Source organism: Salvelinus sp. IW2-2015, linkage group LG8, assembly GCF_002910315.2.
Source record: "Salvelinus sp. IW2-2015 linkage group LG8, ASM291031v2, whole genome shotgun sequence".
NCBI classification, from domain to species: Eukaryota; Metazoa; Chordata; class Actinopteri; order Salmoniformes; family Salmonidae; genus Salvelinus; species Salvelinus sp. IW2-2015.
The window spans coordinates 36,381,817-36,405,260 of record NC_036848.1 but is presented as its reverse complement, the minus strand read 5'-3'; the positions used below and the strand labels follow the sequence as shown (position 1 = coordinate 36,405,260).

The 23,444-nt window shown below is 44.1% G+C and overlaps 1 protein-coding gene across 1 annotated transcript in view; it reads left to right on the top strand.

Moving 5' to 3' along the window:
• Positions 1-3,812: 3,812 nt before the first annotated feature.
• Positions 3,813-23,444, top strand: part of LOC111967829 (transmembrane protein 94) — a 34,617-nt gene continuing 14,985 nt past the window's right edge. Inside the window, 18 exon segments of the mRNA XM_070444908.1 lie at positions 3,813-4,335; positions 5,179-5,298; positions 5,611-5,738; positions 10,552-10,688; positions 10,873-11,087; positions 11,862-12,013; positions 12,534-12,636; positions 12,732-12,818; positions 12,976-13,092; positions 13,275-13,331; positions 14,597-14,701; positions 20,312-20,488; positions 20,928-21,137; positions 21,263-21,572; positions 21,703-21,876; positions 22,070-22,172; positions 22,686-22,909; positions 23,347-23,444. The exon segment at positions 23,347-23,444 is cut by the window's right edge and continues 4 nt beyond it. Of these exon segments, the coding sequence (XP_070301009.1) occupies positions 4,054-4,335; positions 5,179-5,298; positions 5,611-5,738; positions 10,552-10,688; positions 10,873-11,087; positions 11,862-12,013; positions 12,534-12,636; positions 12,732-12,818; positions 12,976-13,092; positions 13,275-13,331; positions 14,597-14,701; positions 20,312-20,488; positions 20,928-21,137; positions 21,263-21,572; positions 21,703-21,876; positions 22,070-22,172; positions 22,686-22,909; positions 23,347-23,444 (2,799 nt within the window). The 5' untranslated portion in view covers positions 3,813-4,053.

Sequence of the window (23,444 nt, the reverse complement as noted above, 5' to 3'; positions counted from 1 at the left end):
ATGAGTTCTGTTATACTTACAGACATCATTCAAACAGTTTTAGAAACTTCAGAGTGTTTTCTATCAAAATCTACTAATTATATGCATATTCTAGCTTTTAGGACAGAGTAGCAGGCAGTTTACTCTGGGCACCTTTTTATCCAAGCTACTCAATACTGCCCCCTGTCCCAAAGAAGTTAAAGAAGGGTCTAAACCATCTGACCCAGATGTTTTTGGGGGTAAAGTTTAAGGAGCTCCTTTATCACCTCGGACTCGGTGACCACCTGCAGGGATAAACTTTGTAGCAGGGCAGGGGAAAAAGAGGGAGGAGCATTGGGGCTAGTCACATTAGAGGGGTGGGAGATGAGGAAATGTTGGACGGGCAAGGAGGCATGGCGGAGTCAAATAGGAATCCTGACTTAATGAAGTGGTGATTAAAGAGCTCAGCCATGTGCTCCTTGTCAGTAGCCACCACAGAATCAACATTAATGGACATGGGCAGCTGTGAGGAGGGTTTATTCTACAGGTCTTTATTGCCATGGCAAAAAAAAAAATGTGCCTACACCTTCTGGCTATTGTAATAAAATACATAGTGCGATTTCAAAATGTACACTGAACAAAAATATAAACGCAACATGTAAAGTGTTGGTCAAATGTTTTCACGAGCTGATATAAAAGATCCCTGAAATTTTCCATACGCACAAAACGCTTATTTCTCTCATTTTGTGCACAAATTTGTTTACATCCCTGTTTGTGAGCATTTCTCCTTTGACAATATAATCCATCCATCTGAAAGGTGTGGCATATCAAGAGAGAATGATGATGATCACATCATGATCATTACACAGGTGCAATTTAAGGCCACTCTAAAATGTGCACTTTTGTGACACACAAATGCCACAGATGTCTCAAGTTTTGAGGGAGCGCGCCATTTGCATGCTGACTGCAGGAATGTCCACCAGAGCTGTTGTCAGAGAATTTAATGTTAATTTCTCTAACATATAAACCACCTCCAATGTCGTTTTAGAGAATTTGTCAGTACTTCCAACTGGCCTCCCAACCGCAGACCATGTATATGGCGTCATGTGGGCGAGCAGTTTGCTGATGTCAACATTGTGAACAGAGTGCCACATAGAGGCGGTGGGGTTATGGTATGGGAAGGCATAAGCAACGAACACAATTGCATTTTATCGATGGCAATTTTAATGCACCGAAATACCGTGACGAGATCCAGAGGCCCATTTCTTTTAAGGTATCTGTGACCAACAGATGCATATCTGTATTCCCAGTCATGTGAAATCCATAGATTAGGGCCTAATGACTGATTTCCTCATATGAACTGTAACTCAGTAAAAACGTTCAAACTGTAGCGGGTTTGCTTTTTATATTTTTGTTCAGTACATATGGCAAGGTACGCGAGCCCTATAAAATGAACAAACTTGTAAAGCGGAAAAGATGTAGGAGGACTAGCCATACTAAACTTTTTAAATTGTAATTCCTGGCACTAGCATTTCATCCCATCCTAAATTGGTTTAGACATGGTTCTTCTGGCCCCTGGCTGAGTATATGGAGAGATATAGTGTCTCCTGTTGCCCTGGAAGAGGTGGTCTTCACTGGTATATCGCTTAAACAATGCTTTGGTCCTATTATTGTTCTCACAATTTCTATTTGGAGCAAAATTTCAAAACAACGTAACTGTGAATAAAAATGACATGCCCATGCTCCAGTATTTCACATTATACAACAGGTGGTTTGGAATTCCCGTTGTTAGAGCCTCTCCTGTCCGTTATACAGTATTTCAGAAAGTATTCAGACCCCTTGACTTTTTTCACATTTTGTTACATTACAGCCTTATTCTAAAATTGATTAAATATTGTTTCCCCCTCATCAATCTACACACACTACCCCATAATGACAGAGCAAAAACAGATTTGTAGTTTTTCTTGTGCTAATTTATAAAAAATTGAATAATGAAATCACGTTTACATAAGTATTCAGAACCTTTGCTATGAGCTCAGGTTATCCTTGATGTTTCTACAACTTGATTGGAGTCCACATGTGGTAAATTCAATTGATTGGTAATGATTTGGAGAGGCACACACCTGGCTATATAAGGTTCCGCAGTTGACAGTGCATGTCAGAGCCAAAACCAAGCCATGAGGTCGAAGGAATTGTCTGTAGAACTCCGAGACAGAATTGTGCCCGAGCCACAGATCTGGGGAAGGGTACCAAAACATTTCTGCAGCAGTTAAGGTTCCCAAGAACACAGTGGCCTCCATCATTCTTAAATGGAAGAAGTTTGGAACCACCAAGACTTCCTAGATCTGTCCGCCCGGCCAAACTGAGCAATTGGGGGAGAAGGGCCTTGGTCAGGGAGGTGACCAAGAACCCGATGGTCACTCTGACAGAGCTCCAGAGTTCCTGTGTGGAGATGGGAGAACCCTCCAGAAGGTAAGCCCACTTGGAGTTTGCCAAAAGGTATCTAAAGGACTCTCAGACCATGAGAGAGAAGATTCTCTGGTCTGATGAAACCAAGATTGAACTATTTGTCCTGAATGCCAAGCGTCACGTCTGGAGGAAACCTGGCACCATTCCTATGGTGAAGCATGGTGTTGTTTTTCAGCGGCAGGGACTGGGAGATTAGTCAGGATCGAGGAAAAGATGAACGGAGCAAAGTACAGAGAGATCCTTGATGAAAACCTGCTCAGGACCTCAGACTGGGGCAAAGGTTCACCTTCTAACAGGACAACGACCCTAAGCACACAGCCAAGACAATGCAGGAGTGGCTTTGGGACAAGTCTCTGAATCTCCTTGAGTGGCCCAGCCAGAGCCCAGACTTGAACCTGATCTAACATCTCTGGAGAGACCTGAAAATAGCTGTGCAGCAACTTTCCCCATCCAACCTGACACAGCTTGAGAGGATCTGCAGAGAAGAATGGGATAAACTCCCCAAATACAGGTTTGCCAAAGGTGCTTCAACGAAGTACTAAGTAAAGTGTCTGAATAAATGTGATAGTCTTTTTTTTAAATATATACATTAGCAAACATTTCTAAAAACCTGTTTTTGCGTTGTCATTATGGGGTATTGTGTGTAGATTGATGAGAAAAAACTAACAATTTAATCAATTTTAGAATAAGGCTGTAACACAACAAAATGTGTAAAAAGTCAAGGGGTCTGAATACTTTCCGAATGCACTGAATATGGAAAAACCAAAGCCTGTAACACATTTCAAACTTCACATTTCTCTAGTAGGGCCCTATAGGTTGTTTATCGTAATGAACGATATCAGCAAAATGTCAATGATATTTTGGTTGGTTTGGCCAGTATCGATCATTTTTGGTTTGTCGTCCCATCTCTAACAAAGTGTGGAGACCAACAGTTTTTTGTTGTTTAAATATTTTCATTTTTTTTAAAGAAAAGTGCAAGGGTGCCAATATATTTGGCCACAACTGTATGTTCTATGTACTCTGACTGTGTTTGACTCTCGTGTTTCTGTGGGTGTATTCGCACTGTTCTACTCTCTTCACCTCTCTGGATCAGAACCCAGGTTCACTGACGTCTCTCTGTCTGTCTCGTTTCTCTCCCTCCATCCCTCCACTGCTGCAGTGTTGAATTATGTGCTGTGTTGGCTGGAACGGAACAAAGCACAACCCTGGATGGGCCAGTTTCTCTCTCTCTTTTGCATCTCATTTTCCCTCTTCCTGCCCATGCACTCTTTTTATGTCTTCTGTTCTTTCAGCTTTCATCTCTCTCTCTCTCTCTCTCTCTCTCTCTCTCTCTCTCTCTCTCTCTCGCTCTTTTAATCAGTCTTTTTCTCTGGACCTGGGGCCAGGGTTCAGTGAGGCCAGTCTCTCTCTCCCTCCCCTTCTCTCTGTCTCTCTCTCTCTCTCATTCTCTCTGTTGGCAGCCTGGCTTGGTCACTCTCCTGTATCAGCAGTATCATCTAGCCAGCCACTGCACAGAAAGAGGGAAATTCAGCCAGACCGGTCCAGCCGGCACTCTGTATTGGGCCGGGGTAGGGCTGGGCTAGACAGAGAAAAGCGCCAGATGAGACAGGCTAGGGAGGCATTAGGATGCTGAAGCAGTGTCACCCAGGCTCTAACGTCAGACTGACTAGTCCCCTGGGTGCACTTTCTCTCCGGTCATCAGACGCTCTCCTTCCCTGCAGATCTTTTCTGTCCTCTCCTCTGCTCACACACACACTTTCCACACCTGGATACGCTATTGCTCTTTTTAGTAGATCGATGACAGGTTCACAGAGCAGACAACAGTAAGAGAAAGTCAGAAAGAAAAGGAACCATTGTATCATGGTCCTGGATCTGGAGCTGAGAACTTGGTTCCGGAAGAGGGGGACAGTAAGTAAGAAGTCCGAATGGGGATGAAAGGTCCGTAGAGCTGATGGGTGGGGAAGAGAAATGAGGGGAAAAGTGTCTGTGTGTTTGGTTAATCCAGGTCAATTTGCTGGTGGGCGTGTTGTCGGTGCTCTGCTTAAAACAGGGTTATGCGCAGGGTGCGTTTGTGTGTTTATCCATGTCTGGTGGATTTTCTGCAGGCTTCCCTACTCTGGAGAATTGTGAGTTATTTATAGCTGTGTGGGATGTAGAGCTTAAAACCAGCGCAGAGATGAAGTTGTGTGTGAAGTGTGGGAAAAGATTGGGTTCCCACTGACATTTAGATATGGTTGTTTCTCTGCAGTTTGCGTCACTTCCGTTGTGCATCGATGAATCATGAAACGTACATCACATAGTCTCTGCCCTATTACGCTCATTAAAATCATAAAACCATACAATCCTATTGACAGCGGTGAGTTTAGCTCCTTAGTGATAGTAAAATTCAGTTTAGCTTATTAACGATTTAACAATGAGTTTTTTTGCTTATTAAAACCATATAACAGAAGCGCAGAAAACCTTGGGGCAACAAATGTGAACTTGGGGTAATGGTTGATTATGCACATCTGTTTATTTTGATTGTTGTGCGTGTCTGTACGCCTGTGCGTAAGACCAAGGCAATGCAGCTAGCATGGTACTGCTGTGTCAGCTGTCATGGGCCGCCTGGCTATATGGAGAAGGTGCTTTTAGTATCCAGTGTCCATGAATCTGTGGCCTTTTGAAATGTTTGAATCTTTCTTGACTGTAATGTGATTTTCAAAGTAGTTTTGTTTTGTCTGTGTGCGCGTGTCTGTTCCTGTGTGTTTTCAGGAGGGGGTGGGGACCCTTGGCTTGTCCACTGATCAGGCTCTGGGGACACTGAGAGACCAGCTCACCACTCTGCTTGACCAGCACCAGACCACAGGCCGTGGAAAACAACCAACTGCACAGGTAGGTACACACACACGGACGGACGCATGCGCACAACACACACATTTGTTTTTCTGTCCTTGTGGGGCCCAAACAATTGATTCCCATTCAAAATCATATTTTCCTTAACCCCAAACCCCTAAACCTAACCCTAATTGTAAATCTAACCCCTGAGCCTAAAGTAGCCTTTTTCCTTGTGGGGACCGGCGAAATGTCCCCGCAAATGTTCCTTGTTTTATTATCCTTGTGGGGACCAGAAGTATAACCAAAAACGGACACACACGCGTATTGAGATGTGTCAAACGCGTGTTTTGTTTGTTGATGTTATTATAGGAGCAGTGGGTGAAGAGCTTCCTTCACCATGGCAACCGACACTCCTGTCTCCATTGGCCAGGAGCTGCCCTTACACTGCTGGTGGTGGTGGGACTTCTCTGTTGTTACGGCGACCAGCCGCACGGCAGGTGTGTAACTGTGTGCTTGTGTTAATTAGGGCTCTGACAGTCATGGAATTTTGGATGATACAGTCGTATGAAAAAGTTTGGACACCCCTCTGAGGCTGCATAATAATTTACTCTGTCGTCACAGAAAATGATCACAGTGGCATGCCATTCATTTTCTAATAAAAGCTGAGTACTGGGGTATTGTCCAGACAAAGATTTTTAGTGTAGCAATATTAAGTTGTATGAAATTAAATCAGATGTGAGAAATAGGCTATGCAAAAATGTGGGCACCCTTGTCATTCTGTTGATTTGAATACCTGTAACTACTTAGCACTGATTAATTGGAACACACAATTGGTCTGGTGAGCTCATTAAGCCTTGAACTTCATAGACAAGTGCATCCAATCATGAGAAAAGGTATTTAAAGGTGGCCAATTGCAAGTTGTTGTCCTCTTTGACTCTCCTCTGAAGAGTGGCAACATGGGGGCCTCAAAACAACTCTCAAATGACCTGAAAACAAAGATTGTTCAACATTATGGTTTAGAGGAAGGCTACAAAAAGCTATCGCAGAGATTTAAGCTGTCAGTGTCCACTGTGAGGAACATYGTGAGGAAATGGAAGACCACAGGCACAGTTCTTGTTAAGGCCAGAAGTGGCAGGCCAAGTAAAATATRGGAGAGGCAAAGGCGAAGGATGGTGAGAACGGTCAAAAACAGGCCACAGACCACCTCCAAAGACCTACAACATCATCTTGCTGCAGATGGTGTCACTGTGCATCGTTCAACAATTCAGCGCACTTTGCACAAGGAGAAGCTGTATGGGAGAGTGATGCGGAAGAAGCTTTTTCTGCCCACACGCCACAAACAGAGTCGCTTGAGGTATGCAAACGCACATTTGGACAAGCCAGCTTCATTTTGGAATAAGGTGCTGTGGACTGATGAAACAAAGATTTGAGTTATTTGGTCATAACAAGGGACGTTATGCATGGCGGCAAAAGAACACAGCATTCCAAGAAAAACACTTGCTACCCACAGTAAAATTTGGTGGGGGTTCCATCATGCTGTGGGGCTGTGTGGCCAGTGCCGGTACTGGGAATCTTGTTAAAGTTGAGGGTTGCATGGATTCCACTCAATATCAGCAGATTCTTGGGAATAATGTTGAAGAATCAGTCACAAAGTTGAAGTTACGCCGGCGCTGGATATTTCAACAAAACAACGACCCAAAACGCTGCTCAAAATCTACCCGGGCATTTATGTACAATGTTCTGGAATGGCCATCCCAGTCCCCAGACAAGACCTGAATATCATTGAGAATCTGTGGGATGATTTGAAGCGGGCTGTCCATGTTCGGCATCCATCAAACCTAACTGAACTGGAGATGTTTTGTAAGGAGGAATGGTCCAAAATATCTTCATCCAGAATCCAGACACTCATTAGAGGCTATGGGAAGCGTCTAGAGGCTGTTATTTTAGCAAAAGAAGGCTCTACTAAATATTGATGTGATTTTTCTATTGGGGTGCCCAAATTTATGTACCTGTTTAATTTTGTTTTGATGCATATTGCACATTTTCTGTTAATCCAATAAACCTAATTTCACTACTGAAATATTACTGTGTCCATCAGTTATTTGATATATCAAAATGAAATTGCTGATCCAAACACCCAATTATTTATAAATGGAAATCATGGAAATTGTCAGGGGTGCCCAAACTTTTTCATATGACTGTAGTTATTGGCCATCCAAATGGCTGCAGTCACCGTAATAACACTTTACTTGATACCCAGTGTCATAACACGGTCATAACCATGTCATAATGTCATAACAGCTGACATAACTTGTCATAACACTGTCATGACCCATATTCAGTGCATTCGGAAAGTATTCAGACCCCTTGATTTTTCCCCACATTTTGTTACGTTACAGCCTTATTCTAAAATGGATTAAATTGTTTTTTTCCCTCATCAATCTACAAACAATACCCCATAATGACAAAGCAAGAAATTGTTTTGGGAAATCTTATGTAAAACTTAAGTAATCAGACCCTTTACTCAGTACTTTGTTGAATCACCTTTGGCAGCGATTACAGCCTCGAGTCTTCTTGGGTATGACGCTAGTAGCTTGGCACACCTCTATTTGCAGAGTTTCTCCCATTCTTCTCTGCAGATCCTCTCAAGCTCTGTCAGGTTGGATGGGGAGAGTTGCTGCACAGCTATTTTCAGGTCTCTCCAGAGATGTTAGATCAGGTTCAAGTCCGGGCTCTGGCTGGGCCACTCAAGGACATTAATGGACTTCTCCCGAAGTCACTCCTGTGTTGTCTTGGCTATATGCTTAGGGTCGTTGTCCTGTTGGAAGATGAACCTTTGCCCCAGTCTGAGGTCCTGAGCGCACTGGAGCAGGTTTTCATCAAGGATCTCTCTGTACTTTGCTCCGTTCATCTTTCCCTCGATCCTGACTGGTCTCCCAGTCCCTGCCGCTGAAAAATATCCCCACAGCATGATGCTGCCACCACCATGCTTCACCGTAGTGATGGTATTGGTCAGGTGATTAGCGGTACCTGGTTTCCTCCAGATGTGACTCTTGGCATTCAGGCCAAAGAGTTCAATCTTGGTTTCATCAGACCAGAGAATCTTATTTCTCATGGTCAGAGTCCTTAAGGTGCCTTTTTGGCAAACTCCAAAACGCTCTCATGCGTTTTACTGAGGAGTGGCTTCTGTCTGACCATTTTTTGTTACCCTTCCCCAGATCTGTGCCTTGACACAATCCTGTCTCGGAGCTCTGCGGACAATTCCTTCGACCTCATGTCTTGGTCTTTGCTCTGACATGCACTGTCAACCGTGGTACCTTAATATAGATGGGTCTGTGTGCCTTTCCAAATCATATCCAATCAATCGAATTTACTACAGGTGGACTCCAATCAAGTTGTAGAAACATCTCAAGGATGATCAATGGAAACAGGATGCACCAGAGCTCAATTTCAAGTCTCATAGCAAAGGGTCTGAATACTTATGTAAGTAAGGTATTTCTGTTTATTTTTAATACATTTTTAAAAAACATTTAAAACCTGATTTCACTGTGTCATTAGGGGTATTGTGTATAGATTGAGGAATTATTAATTTAATCCATTTTAGAATAAGGCTGTAATGTAACAAAATGTGGAAAAGGTGAAGGGGTCTGAATCTGTTGCGGCATATTGTGTTATTTTATGTCTGGTTATGACACACACACACAATTGTCAAAACACGCATTTATTCAAATTCGTTTTTTCCCTGCCAAGCATTTTCCTTTCATTTTTCTTTTTTCTTACATCCTTTGTTGTAATGAATTCTTTAGTCATGTTTTTTTTAATCATATTTTGAAATAACTTGTAGAAAATACACTTTGTCACTGTTAAGAAGCATTATAACTATCATAGTAATATAAGCCAGATAGGCCTATCACGTACATGCCCTTATGTCAGCCATCAGTCAAAAACAGGGTGTCTTTGTTCTGCTCCTGATATCTGCTCCTGCATTCATCCCAGTCATCAGCAACAGAGCATTGGGGTAGGTGCATGTCTGACATCAATGTGTGTGCAATTACAATGACAATGTAATATGGTAAATGTATATATTTAACATAGCATACCTGTCAACAGTATTTTTATGGTGTAATGGAGTGTTTTGCCTTGTGTGGTAGGTTTTGTGGGTTTTCACGCTCTTATGTAGGCGTCATAACCAGCCATAAAATAACACAATATATGCCACAAGTGTTATGACCATATTACAGGTTATGTCAGCTATTATGACATGGTTATGACCAATATGACGCTGGGTGTCAAGGAAAGTGTTACTGTTTTTTTAAGACACACATTTTCTCCTCCTCCGCTCCTGATTGCTTGTGCTGCCTTAGGAATAGAACCGGCGTCCCCATTCAAGTCAATTGTGGCATAATGGGTGGACTGGTGGCCATTGCCGAGTGTACCCATGAGAGCAAAGCAGGAAGTAAAAGCAAGAAGTGTACTAATGCGATGCACCTCTGTGCTGTGATTTGTTGATTCAACTGTATATACAAAAAGTACATTCCATTGCGTGAGCCACATCGGTATTCACTTGAATGAACATTCTACATTACCAATGAAAATTATTGCATCATAATACCAGGCAGCCATTGTGAGTTTACCAGTCAAATTGCCAGGGTTAGAGCTTCCATGCCTGTTTTATTCATTATTTTCTATATGTGCTGCTGCTGAAGGGAGAGGGGCATTGCCTAGGACAGTGTTTCCCAACTCCGGTCCTCGAGTACCCGTAAGTACACACACGTTTATCATAGCGCCGGACAAAAACACCTGATTCAACTTGTCAAGGGCTTGATGATTAGTTGACAAGTACAATCAGGTGTGCTTGTCCACAACATAAAAATTTACTGTTTGGGGGTCCCCGAGGTTCAGAGTTGGGAAACACTGGCCTAGGCAACCGAAGACTACAAGGCTACAACACGGAGTAAAACAAAGTTCAGCAAGGAGCAACAAAGTTTCATCACGTTAAGAGTCCATGTTACTGCAGAAACAGACTCAACCTCACGAATTCCTGGCGGTCCCGTCTTCAGTCAGCTGTTCGTTTTTTTTACGGTTATTTTATTTTCAGGATGTTCTTCATCCGTAACCGTCGGTTACACGATTATAGGGCAATTGTGGCGGCCTTAGTGTTTATTAGGTAGACGGCTCCTCTGTAACTGCAACCCAAATATTCCTATCAGAGATACTTCAAGGTGAACTAAGGTTGTGAAACACAGGAAGACAGAACAGTCAGTGAAATACGTCCATTTTGACACATTGCTCCTCCTCTCCTCTCTCTAGTTCTGGGATCGAGTTGGTGAACGCTGCAGCCCTCCTCKTGCTCTTCACGCTGAGCTTCATGCTGATTGGTCGACAGCAGAGGCTGAGGAGYACTGAGATGGTGCACCGGCTCAACAGCATCATCAATCAGCTCAACGGTGAGAGAAAAGGGGGGATGGCGCAAGAAGGAGAGGAGATGGGATGGGAGTTGACAGTTGGAGATTTAAATGGAGGGAAAACGTTAAGAAATTAACACTTTTACTTGAGGTTGGCAAGTTTCCACCATTTTTGTTTTGTGATCCTATCTTTTAAGTTACCCTCCGCACTCTCTCCCTCCTCCAGACTACCTGTCGGGCTGGGCAGATTTTGGTAATGGGGTGAGGTGGTCTCCCTCCCTCTACCCTGACCTGTACACCCCCTCCTCCCCCTCCTGGTCGCTCCACTGGGCCTACCGCGACTCCAACCTGGTCAACCTGCCTGTGTCCCTACTGGTGGAGGGAGACGTCATAGCACTACGGCCAGGAAAGGAGGCCTTCGCTTCCCTCAGAGGCATCAAGGTACGAAGAGAGGGGTGAAGTGGGTGGAGAAAGAGGGATGGAGGGAGGAGAGGATGGGTAGAGGGAGACATCATAGCACTGAGACTGGGACAGGAGGGCTTTGCTTTCCTCAGAGACGGAAGTCATTTTTTTTCTTCTTCCTGACTCGGAAGTAGAAGAGATTGACTTCATCACTACTTGTATTTTGTGAGAGGTATTGACAAGCTGAATGCACCGAGCTGTCTGTTTTTAAACTAACACACAGCTCGGACTCCCATGCATACCACACAAGACATGCTACCAGAGGTCTCTTCACAATCCCTAAGTCCAGCACAGTACTACATAGAGCCATGACTACATGGAACTCTATTCCACATCAGGTAACTCATGCAAGCAGTAAAATTTGATTTGAAAAAACTAATCAAAATACACCTTATGGAACAGTGGGGACTGTGACGCACAGACACACGTTACATTTTTTTAATATAACCTTTATTTAACTAGGCAAGTGAGTTAAGAACAAATTCCTATTTACAATGACTGCCTACACATGATAACATATGCACTATACACACACGTACACATGGATTTTGTATTGTAGATATGTGGTAGTAGAGTAGTGGCCTGAGGGCACACACTTAGTGTGTTGTAATGTTTTAAAAGTTGTATAACTGCCTTAATTTAGCTGGATCCCAGGAAATGGTGATCCATAATACATACAAAATCAAGGATGAGGTATGTGTATGTCTCTCACCTGTATTCACTCCCTGTGTCCTCAACATCTCCCTTCTCTAGGATGATGAGCATATAGTTCTGGAGCCTGGTGACCTTTTCCCACCTCTCTCCCCTCCTCCCTCCCCCCGGGGGGACCAGAAGAGGGGTCCCCAGAGCCCCCAGCAGCACCGCCTCTTCAGGGTGGTCCGCACCCCCATCCTCGACAGTGTCAGGTCGGTAATGCTTCCACTCAAGTCCACCTTTGAGGCTGGACCGTCTGACATACTTTGACTTGAGGTGAACGAGTTTGAGGTAATAATTCACCACTAGCTAGTTTGCTATCCAACAATTGCCGAGGAGGAGGAGCCATCTTTCTTCATTCTCCTTTCTCCCGTCTTTGTTTCTTTGTTAGTGCTTTTATTTTATGATGTGAAGCACTTTGTTATTTATATTGAAAAGTGCTACACAAATGAAGTTTATTCTTATTGGAGAAAGTCCAAGAATTGAACTCGAGGATAAAGTTTGCGCAAATCATGAAACTAGAGTCGAAGGAAGCCTGAAATTGTCACTTGTGACGGCTCAGTGTGTCCTTTTTAAGCAGTCTCCCATACCCAGATTAAGCCTACGCTTGAACTAAACATCATGCTTTTCTCTCCAGGATTAGGCTTGATCTGCATGGGTCCAGTAAACTGTCCCATAAAGTTATCTAAAATGACTGACACCCCTGGCTGAATTCCACTCTGTACTGTACAGGAACAGTCTTGACCTGGCTCTGTCTCGACCAATCACAGCCCTGGATAATGAGAGGTTCACCGTGCAGTCGATCATGGCCAAGTTCGCCTGCCCTATAGTACTGGTGAGACACAAGCGCGCACACACACACGGATGCACAGTTAATTCTTTATATCTACTGGATGCGGTCCCTCATATGTCATGCCTCTCCTTCTATAGGTGGCGTTCTTGGTCGTGAATACAGTGCGTTATTTCTGTGACGCCCCCGGCCTCACTCCTGGACGCTTCAACTTCATCCAGCTGCAGGTATGGAGACTCAACACATCTTCTTGGTCGTGCCTCTTCTCCTTATTTTTCATACATGATATGTCAGGGTAGGCTTAACCTGTTGGGGACAGAATCTCATCCAGAGATGAGATATAGCAGATTCTCCTTATTGTAGTAAGTGTTGTGTGTATTCCAGCTGATGGGAGTGCTGCCCATCCTTCCCCTGCTGTTTCCTGTCATGTGGGTGCTGGTCAATGCCTATGGAGAGGCTAGCGTCCTGGCTGAGTCCAGCAGAGCTTCTCCTACTGGCCTGGTGAGACACACGCGTACACACACACGCGTACACACACACGCGTACACACACACGCGTACACACACACGCGTACACACACACGCGTACACACACACACACACACACACACACAGACACACACACTCGCGTGCCATGTGAGAGACAGAGAGGTGTGGTTTAACTAGCCTCTTCTCTCACCCCAGCTTGCTAAGTTCTCTGAGGACACTCTAAGCAGCTACACTGAAGCGGTGTCCTCCCAGGTATAAACTCTCAACTCCTGCTCCCTCGCCCTCCCCCTGTCCTCACGCTGCCCACTCTCGCCACTGCACCACCCACCATGAAACCCTGTACGCAGCTCACACTCTCACGTATTTTCTTTTGTTGTTCGAGTTTAGTACTCCAATCATGTATTTAGTTTTGCATTGTTTCTCTTATTTTGTTGATTTTCTTCATCTGGCATGACGATATCTTTCTATCAGTTCTATTTGTCAGCCAATCAGATCTTCCCTGATGGGAGGGCAAATTTGACTAATCTTGTTTTGGTAATTTGTCCTCATACCATTTCTTCACCTGATCACGTAACGCTTCGACACCCACAAACCCCAGTCCCCACCAGCCCCTGCTGCGCTACTGACATATTGGCCCAGTCATGAACTAACCCCCAGCCCCCTCCCCGCTAGAAGGGGAAGGGCTTGAGCTTGGTTCTGGATTGGCCCCTACCCTGAGCCTGTGACTGCCGACTTTGCCCGCCTGCTTGTAATGCATGATGGGAAAATCAGCCCCACTAGCTGTCTCCTTTTACTCTCAAACACCCTCCTTTCCTCAAGTGCCTTACTTGATGAACACTAATCTGAAAAGGACTTAATTGGTGGGAGCAATATGATTTCATAAGGAAAGGAGTTAAGGAAAGGAAGCATCTGAGAGTGTAAGGTCAGACTCAAGACATCTAAAGGACGTCTACCAATGCTGTGTTTACACGCATTGAGGTTCCAAACCTTTTGGGAAAGTTTGAGGTGTTCTCACTTTGCCACTAGTATATAGCTAGTAGAATATATGCTGTAGAATAGATGCTACTGACTGCAATCGAGCATAAAGGCTATTTAATGTGCTTCATCTAACCCTGCAGTCTGTAATTCTGCAGTCTGTAATTCTGCAGTCTGTAATTCTGCAGTCTGTTCTCCTATACTATGGTAGCAGCTCTACTCAATCGCCTTAGCAGCAAGTCTTGACTGATTTTTTTTGAAGACATGAATTTCAATATGTCAATAGCGTTCATAGTCTTTGGAATTTCAGCAGGTTTTTGATTGAGGAATGTAATGACAGTCTTACTGCGTAAATCTTCACCATTCATTTCGGGTTGCGATCTACACAAGCAATGTTGAGGGTTGTCCACTCCTTTCAACAAGAGACCAGATTTGCGTTCTTATAATGTCTGACAAACGTAAAATGTAGTCAACTATGACTTGTTTATCTTTTTTCCCAGTAGTGGGTGTAAATGTGATGTAGCGTAACTGTGTGTGTGCAGGAGATGCTGCGGTGTGTGTGGAGACACCTGGTGGGCGTGCTGAAGGGAGAATCCCAGACTCTCTGCTACACCTCCAGTCTGCTACACACACTCGGCTCTGTCACTGTAAGTACTAGTTTGTATGTGTGCGTGTGACCCTTTCTCGCTCTCGCTCTCTCGGTGTTGTTTTGACAATCATGGTATATTATCCTGCCTAACCCCAGTCCGGAGACAGTGTTATTGTTGTTGTTGTTGTGTGTGTATAACAGTGTTCATTTTGGCACTCTTTTTATAATTTTTTTGTCTATTTAGTTTAGTAAAAATATTCAGAGGGGGGTTATAGGTACAAAAACAATCAAATAAATGTTTCCCACCCTGCCTAGTCCAGCAGTAATCTTCTCAGATTGATTGAGAGATTAGTTTGAGTCATTTTGACTAAAATATAATTAAGTCTTAGTCACATTTTTGTCATTTGAATAATGATTTAGTCTAGTTGGACATTTTTGTGAACTAAATGCCCTTTCATTTTAGTTACATCACATTTTTATTGCCTCAATAACCTTTAGTAAACATAAATTACTCACTTCCATGTGCACAAACATACATATCCTTGTCCTTCCGACATATTTTTCTGCGTAACATCCTATTGCATGAGCCTCCCGAGTGCCACAGCGATCTAAGGCACTGCATCGCAGTGCTATCTGCGTTACTACAGATCCTGGTTCGATACTGGGCTGTGTCGCAGCCGGTTGCCCCTGGGAGACCCATGAGGAGAAGCACAGTTGGCCCAGCGTCGTCCGGGTTAGGGGAGGGTTTGGCCGGCCGGGATGTCCTTGTCCCATCGCACTCTAACAACTTCCGTGGCACGCCGGGCGCATGCACGCTGACACAATCACCAGGTGTACAGTGTTTCCTCCGACACATTGGTGCGCCTGGCTTCCGGGTTAAGCGTGCATTGTATCAAGAAGCAGTGCGTCTTGGCGGGGTTGTGTGTCAGAGGATGCATGACATTCGCCTCTCCCGAGTCCGTACGGGAGTTGCAGCGATTGGACAAGACAATCAATTGCATATGACAAAATTGGGGAGAAAAAATTGTAAATAAAAAAATATATATATCGTATTGCATGATTCTCTTCCCAACAGCCAAATTGGCAGAAGAACACATTCCTCTGCAGCTAATAAAAAATCACACCCCTTGACAGGGCTCCAAACTAACATTTTCTCTTGGTGGCACCAGCCCATGATTTGGTCGCACCAATTATTTTCTGTGGTGTCACACAGTATAAAAAATGTTTAATCACCTCAATAAAGTCATTCATAGTGCTTTTGACTACTGAGATGGTATGCTTTTGACTATGTAATAGACTACTGAGATGGTATGCTTTTCAATAAATATATTTTCATCTAACATGTCCAAACAGCATAATCCAGTATGTTTTGATGTACAACCTAATCCAGTGATTGTCATGAAAAGTGATTGTTGGTTGACAAGGTATTGTTAAATTTGAATTTTAAAATAGGGTTCCAGAATTTTATGAATTTTGTTCAATAGAGATGAATTTGCTTCCAGCTTTATCAGGGTTTGCATTAGGTAAATGTGGCGCAGGACATTTGACCAGGAACATTTTAACTTACCCGGACCGATATACATTGGGTGTGTAACCTGATTAGGCCCTCTACCCATGGTGCTCAGAATGACAGAACATTACCGAATTCTGATGTGCACTTTGAAGATGTTACAATAACTGTCCACATTTACTTTTCCTGTGCCAACAACACCAATAACGAACAGCAACATCACTAGCCTATGTCAAGCTACTGTCCCCATAGTAGAACATTTGAACTATTCTATTGGTCAGCTTGTGGAGAAAGAAATAGCCTATTCTGAACAGACTCTGGGACAGTTGTGGGATGATAGATCCCAAATTCAACCAGTAGGCCTAGGTTACATTAAAAAAAGGCAAGTGCAACAGATCAGAATGTTTTGCTTAAAGTGTTGAAGTATTATTTCTTATTTTTGGGAGGGGCTAATTCCCCCCCCCCAAAAAAAACGTTGCAGTTCCTGCTACCTTATGCACTTGCAATGGCCGATGGTCATTTCGTACGCAATGATCTTAAAGCCATATCAAATATCTTGGTTGTAAAATAGTTGCTATTGAGCTCAAGATTAAGATATGACAAATTAAAATTATACCCACAGAAAGCTGAGAACAACAGTTTCTTCCAAAGCTATGTATCTGCCACAAATGGATTTTGAAATGTTATACAATCAATCACAAGCCTTTTTTATCTCTCGGAGAGTGGCTCGCTCATCACAGAAGCAGGTCCCAGTGAAACAAGCCCAGGGGCTGGGCAGACACTTTCATTACAGGAGTCATGAAGATAATGCACTTTACTGTTTGACCAAATCAAGTTTTGAAACTTTTGAGTGAGGTGACCATTATAATGAATGTTCAGATCGCACTGATGAGACCAAATAAATTGTTTTACTCGTACAGCCAAGTCAAAAGGTCACAAAATGCTACTAAATGGTCATAGTCTGGAGCCCTGCCCCTTGACATGCTGTAGCTATATTATAATCTAAGTTCTGTCGTAAGTAGTCAAATTCCTTGTGACTGTCTAGTCACGGTAACTAAGCTTCTCCAAATTAGTAGCCTAAACGTTTTGTAAAATTTTTTTTTTTTACTCTAGGGGCTGGTGATCACTAACGGTAGGTCACAGGCAGACAATTAAGATATTCTCAGGATCTGTGGAGTGCCGGCTTTTGGTGTATATTGTGAACGCTGCGTCTAACACGTCCGGTGTCAGGATAAATAAAAAGCAAGGTCTGCTACCTTTTTTAAATTATGTTTAATTACCGCAAACAATGAATGGCAAATGCAATTTTCGTATATACGGGTTCGCTGTATCACCACGCAGGGTAAACAAGGAACTGGCAGGAAGTACGTAAACAGCTGTTCTTATACCGTGATGACGTAGTTCCAACGCGCCTGTTGGCCTATCACAGTAGAGGCTGAGCGCGGACTCTTGCTCCGCCTTTGGGGGCACCCAGACTTGTCCAAGTCCCTGAGTGCTTTCCTTTGTCCACATCTGGTTGCTGGGTAGATTAGCTCCGTCTTGTCTCCCCCTTGAATCTTCACTCAAACAATTCCTAATATGGTACTGATCAGTCTCCCAACCTTCCTGGTTGGCCTAGAGTGATGCACCCCTCCCCTCCAGACTGACCACAGCTTTTATGGCCTGTGTTGGTCAGTCCTTACACACCTACACACACACACACCCATCGGTATTGTTTGTGTGTGTGTGTAACAAAACAACATTCATCTTCAAACAATATGCTAACAGGCTATAGTTCATAAACATAAATCCTAACAATATCAACGTATTTTGTTTATGCTTCACAACGTTAACTGGTATGTAGGTAGCAGCCATCTTGAAATGAGGTCATCGGCTCGGCCTGCTCTTATAAATGTGTATGCCCATATATGGTAGTAAGTCACACAAAAGCTTTGAAGGCACCGATCAATAACCAAGATACTCAGCTTTCCGCAGACACCCTGCTTTTGCAGATAGGGGCTACTGTTCTCATACCAGACTAAATAGAATTTAAAAAATCTAATAGGGTTCCCAAATATGGGGGCTTTACATTTTAAGAGGTTAACTTTCCTAATATTAGACATTAGCAAACTTTTTTTTAAATGCGATAAATTACAGGGTAGCCTACTCTGCTGACACTGACAAATGGATCAATAAAAACGACATTGTCCATATAATAGGCCTATGAGAAGGGGAGACAGAATAAGACGTCCATCTAAACTGCAGGAGGAAATTATTGTCCAAAAACAAACTTTTAAGTAGCACTTACCCAACAATGATAAATAGTGAATATACACAGTGAGCACTCACTGGGGATATTGTTGATGCTGGTGCCAATAAGATGGGCTATACTGTTGTTCGCTCAAATAAGTTGATCATTTTTATAACTAAAAGACAGATTAGTTTTTTCATTGTCTTCTCTTTACAGCAATAAAAACATTTTGCTTTCCAAACGATGTTTTCCCGTGGTTGTATTTGGAAATATTGTAATATGCCCGGCTTGGCCTCTACTAACTTGACCAAATTGTGTGCTGCCTTTCCTTCCGAATGTAGGCAATGCGATTTAAAAAAGATATATATTTTTTAAGAAGCTAATGATCCTCTGTGGCCAAATCATGCTTTCGTAACCTATTTTGAATAATTTTATTTATTCATGTATAGACCGGAGTAGGCTAATAAGGCTATATAATTTTGGCAATTTAATTAAATTTACTTTAGGGCAGTGGTTCCCAAATTTGTTATAGTCCCGTACCCCTTCAAACATTCAACCTCCAGCTGCGTACCCAATCTAGCACCAGGGCCAATGCACTCTCAAATGCTGTTTTTTGCCATCATTGTAAGCCTGCCATACACACACAATACGATACGTATATTAAACATAAGAATGATTGTGAATTTTTGTCACAACCCGGCTCGTGGGAAGTGACAAAGAGCTCTTATAGGACCACGGCATAAATAATAATAATATAACAATCAATAATTTTGCTCTTTATTTAACCATCTTACATATTAAACCTTATTTGTTCTCCTGAAATTGTGAATAACTCACCACAGGTTAATGAGAAGGGTGTGCTTGAAAGGATGCACATAACTCTGTAATGTTGTATTGGAGAGAGTCTCTGTCTTAAATCATTTTCTACACACAGTCTGTGCCTGTATTTAGCTTTCATGCTAATGAGGGCAGAGAATCCACTCTCACATAGGTACGTGGTTGCAAAGGGCATCAGTGTCTTAACAGCGCAATTTGCCAATGCAGGATACTCTGAGCGCAGCCCAATTCAGAAATCTGACAGTGGCTTCTGATTTAAATTACATTTTCACAGAACCGCTTGTTGCAATTTCGATGAGGCTCTCTTGTTCAGATATCGGTAAGTGGACTGGAGGCAGGTCATGAAAGGGATAACTCACTCGGGTGCTTCGCTCTATCACATTTGACATTGTCCATCAGCTTGAGTTCATTTGCACACAAAAAATCATACAATGATGGAAAGACCTGTGTGTTGTCCTTGTTAATGCAGACAGAGAAGAGCTCCAACTTCTTAATCATAGCCTCAATTTTGTCCCGCACATTGAATATAGTTGCAGAGTCCCTGTAATCCTAGATTCAGATCATTCAGGTGAGAAAAAACATCACCCAGATAGGCCAGTCGTGTGAGAAACTCGTCATCATGCAAGTGGTCAGACAAGTGAAAATGATGGTCAGTAAGAACTTTAAGCTCGTCTCTCAATTCAAAAAAATGTGTCAATACTTTGCCCCTTGATTACCAATGCACTTCTTTCTGTATGTTGTAAAAGGGTTGCATAGTCGCTGCCCATATCATTGCATAATGCAGAAAATACATGAGAGTTCACGGGCCTTGCTTTAACAAAGTTTTATATATATAACAGAGTTATACCAGTGTTCATTTCGACGACGAAAATAGTCGTCGAAAATAGTCTGGCCAGCATCCCGGAGTCGCCACTTCACTGTTGACGTTGAGACTGGTGTTTTGCGGGTACTATTTAGTGAAGCTGCCAGTTGAGGACGTCTTATCGTCCTGTCAATTGCCACTGTAATGTAGGTGTTTGACGAATATTTTCGTCGCTATTTTCGTCGTCGAAATGAACACTGGTATAACTCTGTTCTCTCTCTCTCGCCAGGTGTTGTGTTGTGTGGACAAACAGGGTGTATTATCCTGGCCTAACCCCAGTCCAGAGACGGTGCTGTTCTTCAGTGGTCGCGTGGAGCCGCCTCACAACGACAGTCAGCAGGACCTGCGAGACGACCTGTCAGTCAACTCCTTCTGCCGCATGGAGACCGATGATGACCGTGACGAGGTGCGTGTTTGTGTTTGAGTAGACGAGAGGGTGTGTATTTGTGGTGGAGGGGTGGGGGAGGGTATAGGTCTGTAAATTCCTACTTTTTCATCAATTGCTCTTCATCTTCTCCTGTTCTTGCATACTAAAATCAGATGTGTCGTTCGGTTACGTATAAGGGCTCTTATTGTCTACGAGTTCCTGTAAGTCTCATTTTAAACCTCTGTAGTAATAGAATATAGAACGTCAATGATGATAGTATTGCTCTCTTTTTTAGTATCTAGTTTCCATTGTCTTCTGTCAGATGGCGTCATTCTACCGCGACACGACCGTTATCTGACGTGAGACCATGATCTAGTTCCTTTAAGCATCTGAGGTAGTGACTGAGACACGTTTTGATGGTTGGTAGAATCTTTTCAGTGATAGAAAGTCTGATTTGGCTGTTCATCCTGTCTGTCAGACCCAGGAGGGGGAGGCTCTGCTGTGTATGCCAGTGATGGATGGGATGGGGGACGGGCATGAGCCCAGTGAGACTTCACATGACACCGGCCGTTCCGAGGACACAGTTCAGCCTCGGCGGCAGGCGCGGGAGACACGCATCAAACACCCCTCAGGATCTAATGTCAGCTTCAGCCACAACACAGAGGGAGGGGACCAGGGCCCTGAACAGGTAAGGCGCGGGTGCTCATACACACAAGTCCTAAATATATCAATCGCTTGTCATCACTATCTTACTACACAGCATTCGTTCCCCTCATTTTCCCCCTTGTCTCTCTCTCGCCACCCCTCTCTCAGGACATGGTGGGTTGCTGTGACAACGACGCGGAGGACTACGTGTGTGACTACCACCTGGAGATGCTGAGTCTGTCTCAGGACCAGCAGAACCCGGTGAGTATCCAGTTTGACGAGCAGGGCTGGCAGTGCCACCTGCCCAGCCTCAAGCCCCTGGGCCTCAACATCCTGCTCAACCTGTGCAACGCCAGCGTCACCCAGCAGCTCTGCCGCTTCTCCGACCACCTCAGTAACCTGGCGCTGCAGGAGAGCCACGGGGCCGTGCTGCCCGTCCACGTGCCCTGGGGACTGTGTGAGCTGTCCAGGCTTATAGGTGAGGAGAAGGAAGGGAAGAGACTCACGCATGCACGCACGCACGCACATAAACACACTCACACGTACGCATGCATACACACACACTGACCCCTTCTCTTCGACTCTTTTTCCTCCTGTGTGTTTCTCAGGTTTCACCCCCGGGGCGAGGGAGCTGTTCAAACAGGAGAACCACCTAGCTCTGTACCAGCTGCCCTGTGGGGAGAAGGCCAAGGAGTCTGTCCCTCGACGCCTACACAACTTCACCAAGAGACAACCTCCCATCAGCCACCTCATCTCCCTCTTCATCAGAGACTCCTCTTCCAGTGAGAATATCTCGCGTTTTCTTTCTCTATAGCTAATTTATTCTTTGTCTTTCTTCCCCCTCTCTCACTTTCACTCCATCTCTCTGGTTTCACACTCGCTCTCTCCATCTCTTACCCTCCTTTTCTTTAGCCTTGACCTCTTTCTTGGAATTGTTTTGTTGCACCTCTGTGACCCCTGACCTCTCACCCCTAGATAATGTCCAGATGTTGTCTCACGGCTCGGCTGACCTCATCCTGGAGGCCTGCACTGACGTCTGGGACGGATCCGACATCTATCCCCTCTCTGGCTCCGACAGGTCAGAACAGCCTTATAGCAGCCTGATGACAACCTTATTGCAGCCTTATGTAGTCTTATCACAGTCTTATAGCAACCTTATGTAGTCTTATCACAGTCTTATTGCAGCCTTATGTAGTCTTATTGCAGCCCTATGTAGTCTTGTCACAGCCTTATTGCAGCCTTATGTAGTTCTTATTGCAGCCTTATTAGTCTTATTGCAGCCTTATGTAGTCTTGTCGCAGCCTTATTGCAGCCTTATGTAGTCTTATCACACAGTCTTATGTAGTCTTATTGCAGCCTTTATGTAGTCTTGTCACAGTCTATGTAGTCTTATCACAGTCTATTGCAGCCTTATAATAACCTAATGAGCAGACCCGGCGCCAGGATAAGTGGCTAAGGGAGCTGTTGAAATCAGTGAGGGGGCACAATTTTGGGGGGTTCTTGCGTGGAATTATATTGAATTCTGCTTATATCACAAAAACATAAACATCTACATGCATTATTAACTCGTTATATGGCTACACCCCTACAGGAAGAAAGTTCTGGACTTCTACCAGCGGCCTGTCTGTCGGGATACTGCCTCTGCCTTTGCCTACAAGCCCATGCAGGTGTCCCTGTCCAACCAGCTCAATGGGAAATGTGTTGAGCTAGCCCCCGGACCCAACATCTTCTCTGGGGTAAGAACTACCCTCCACCACCCCTATCAAAATAGACCCCGCAGGAACTCCTGGAGCTCTGATGGTAAGGGAGGAGAGGGTGGGAAGAGAAGAGAAGAGAGGGTGGAAGAGAAGAGAAGAGGGGAAGAGAAGAGAAGAAGAGGTGGGAAGAGAGGTGGGAAGAGAAGAGAAGAGAGGGTGGGAAGAGGAGAGAGAGGGTGGGAAGAGGAAGAAGAGAGGGTGGGAAGAGGAGAGGAGGGTGGGGAGAGAAGAGAAGAGAGGGTGGGAAGAGAGGGTGGGAAGAGAAGAGAAGAAGAGGTGGGAAGAGAAGAGGGTGGGAAGAGGAGAAGAGAGGGTGGGAAGAGGAGAGGAAGGGTGGAAGAGGAGAGGGTGGGGAGAGAGGATGATGCAGCTACACTTACAATATGTGTTTTGTGTTGTACCTGGGTGTGACTTTTGCTTATATTATTTTCATGTCTTGTCCGCCTCATTTCTCTCTCTCTCCCCTTACATCTCTCCATAGAGGGTATAGGAAAGGTGTGGAGAAGGATGACTGTGTTCAGGCTCTGAGTGGTCAGATCTTCATGGGAATGGTGTCATCCCAGTTCCAGGCTCGTCTGGACACGGTCAGGCTC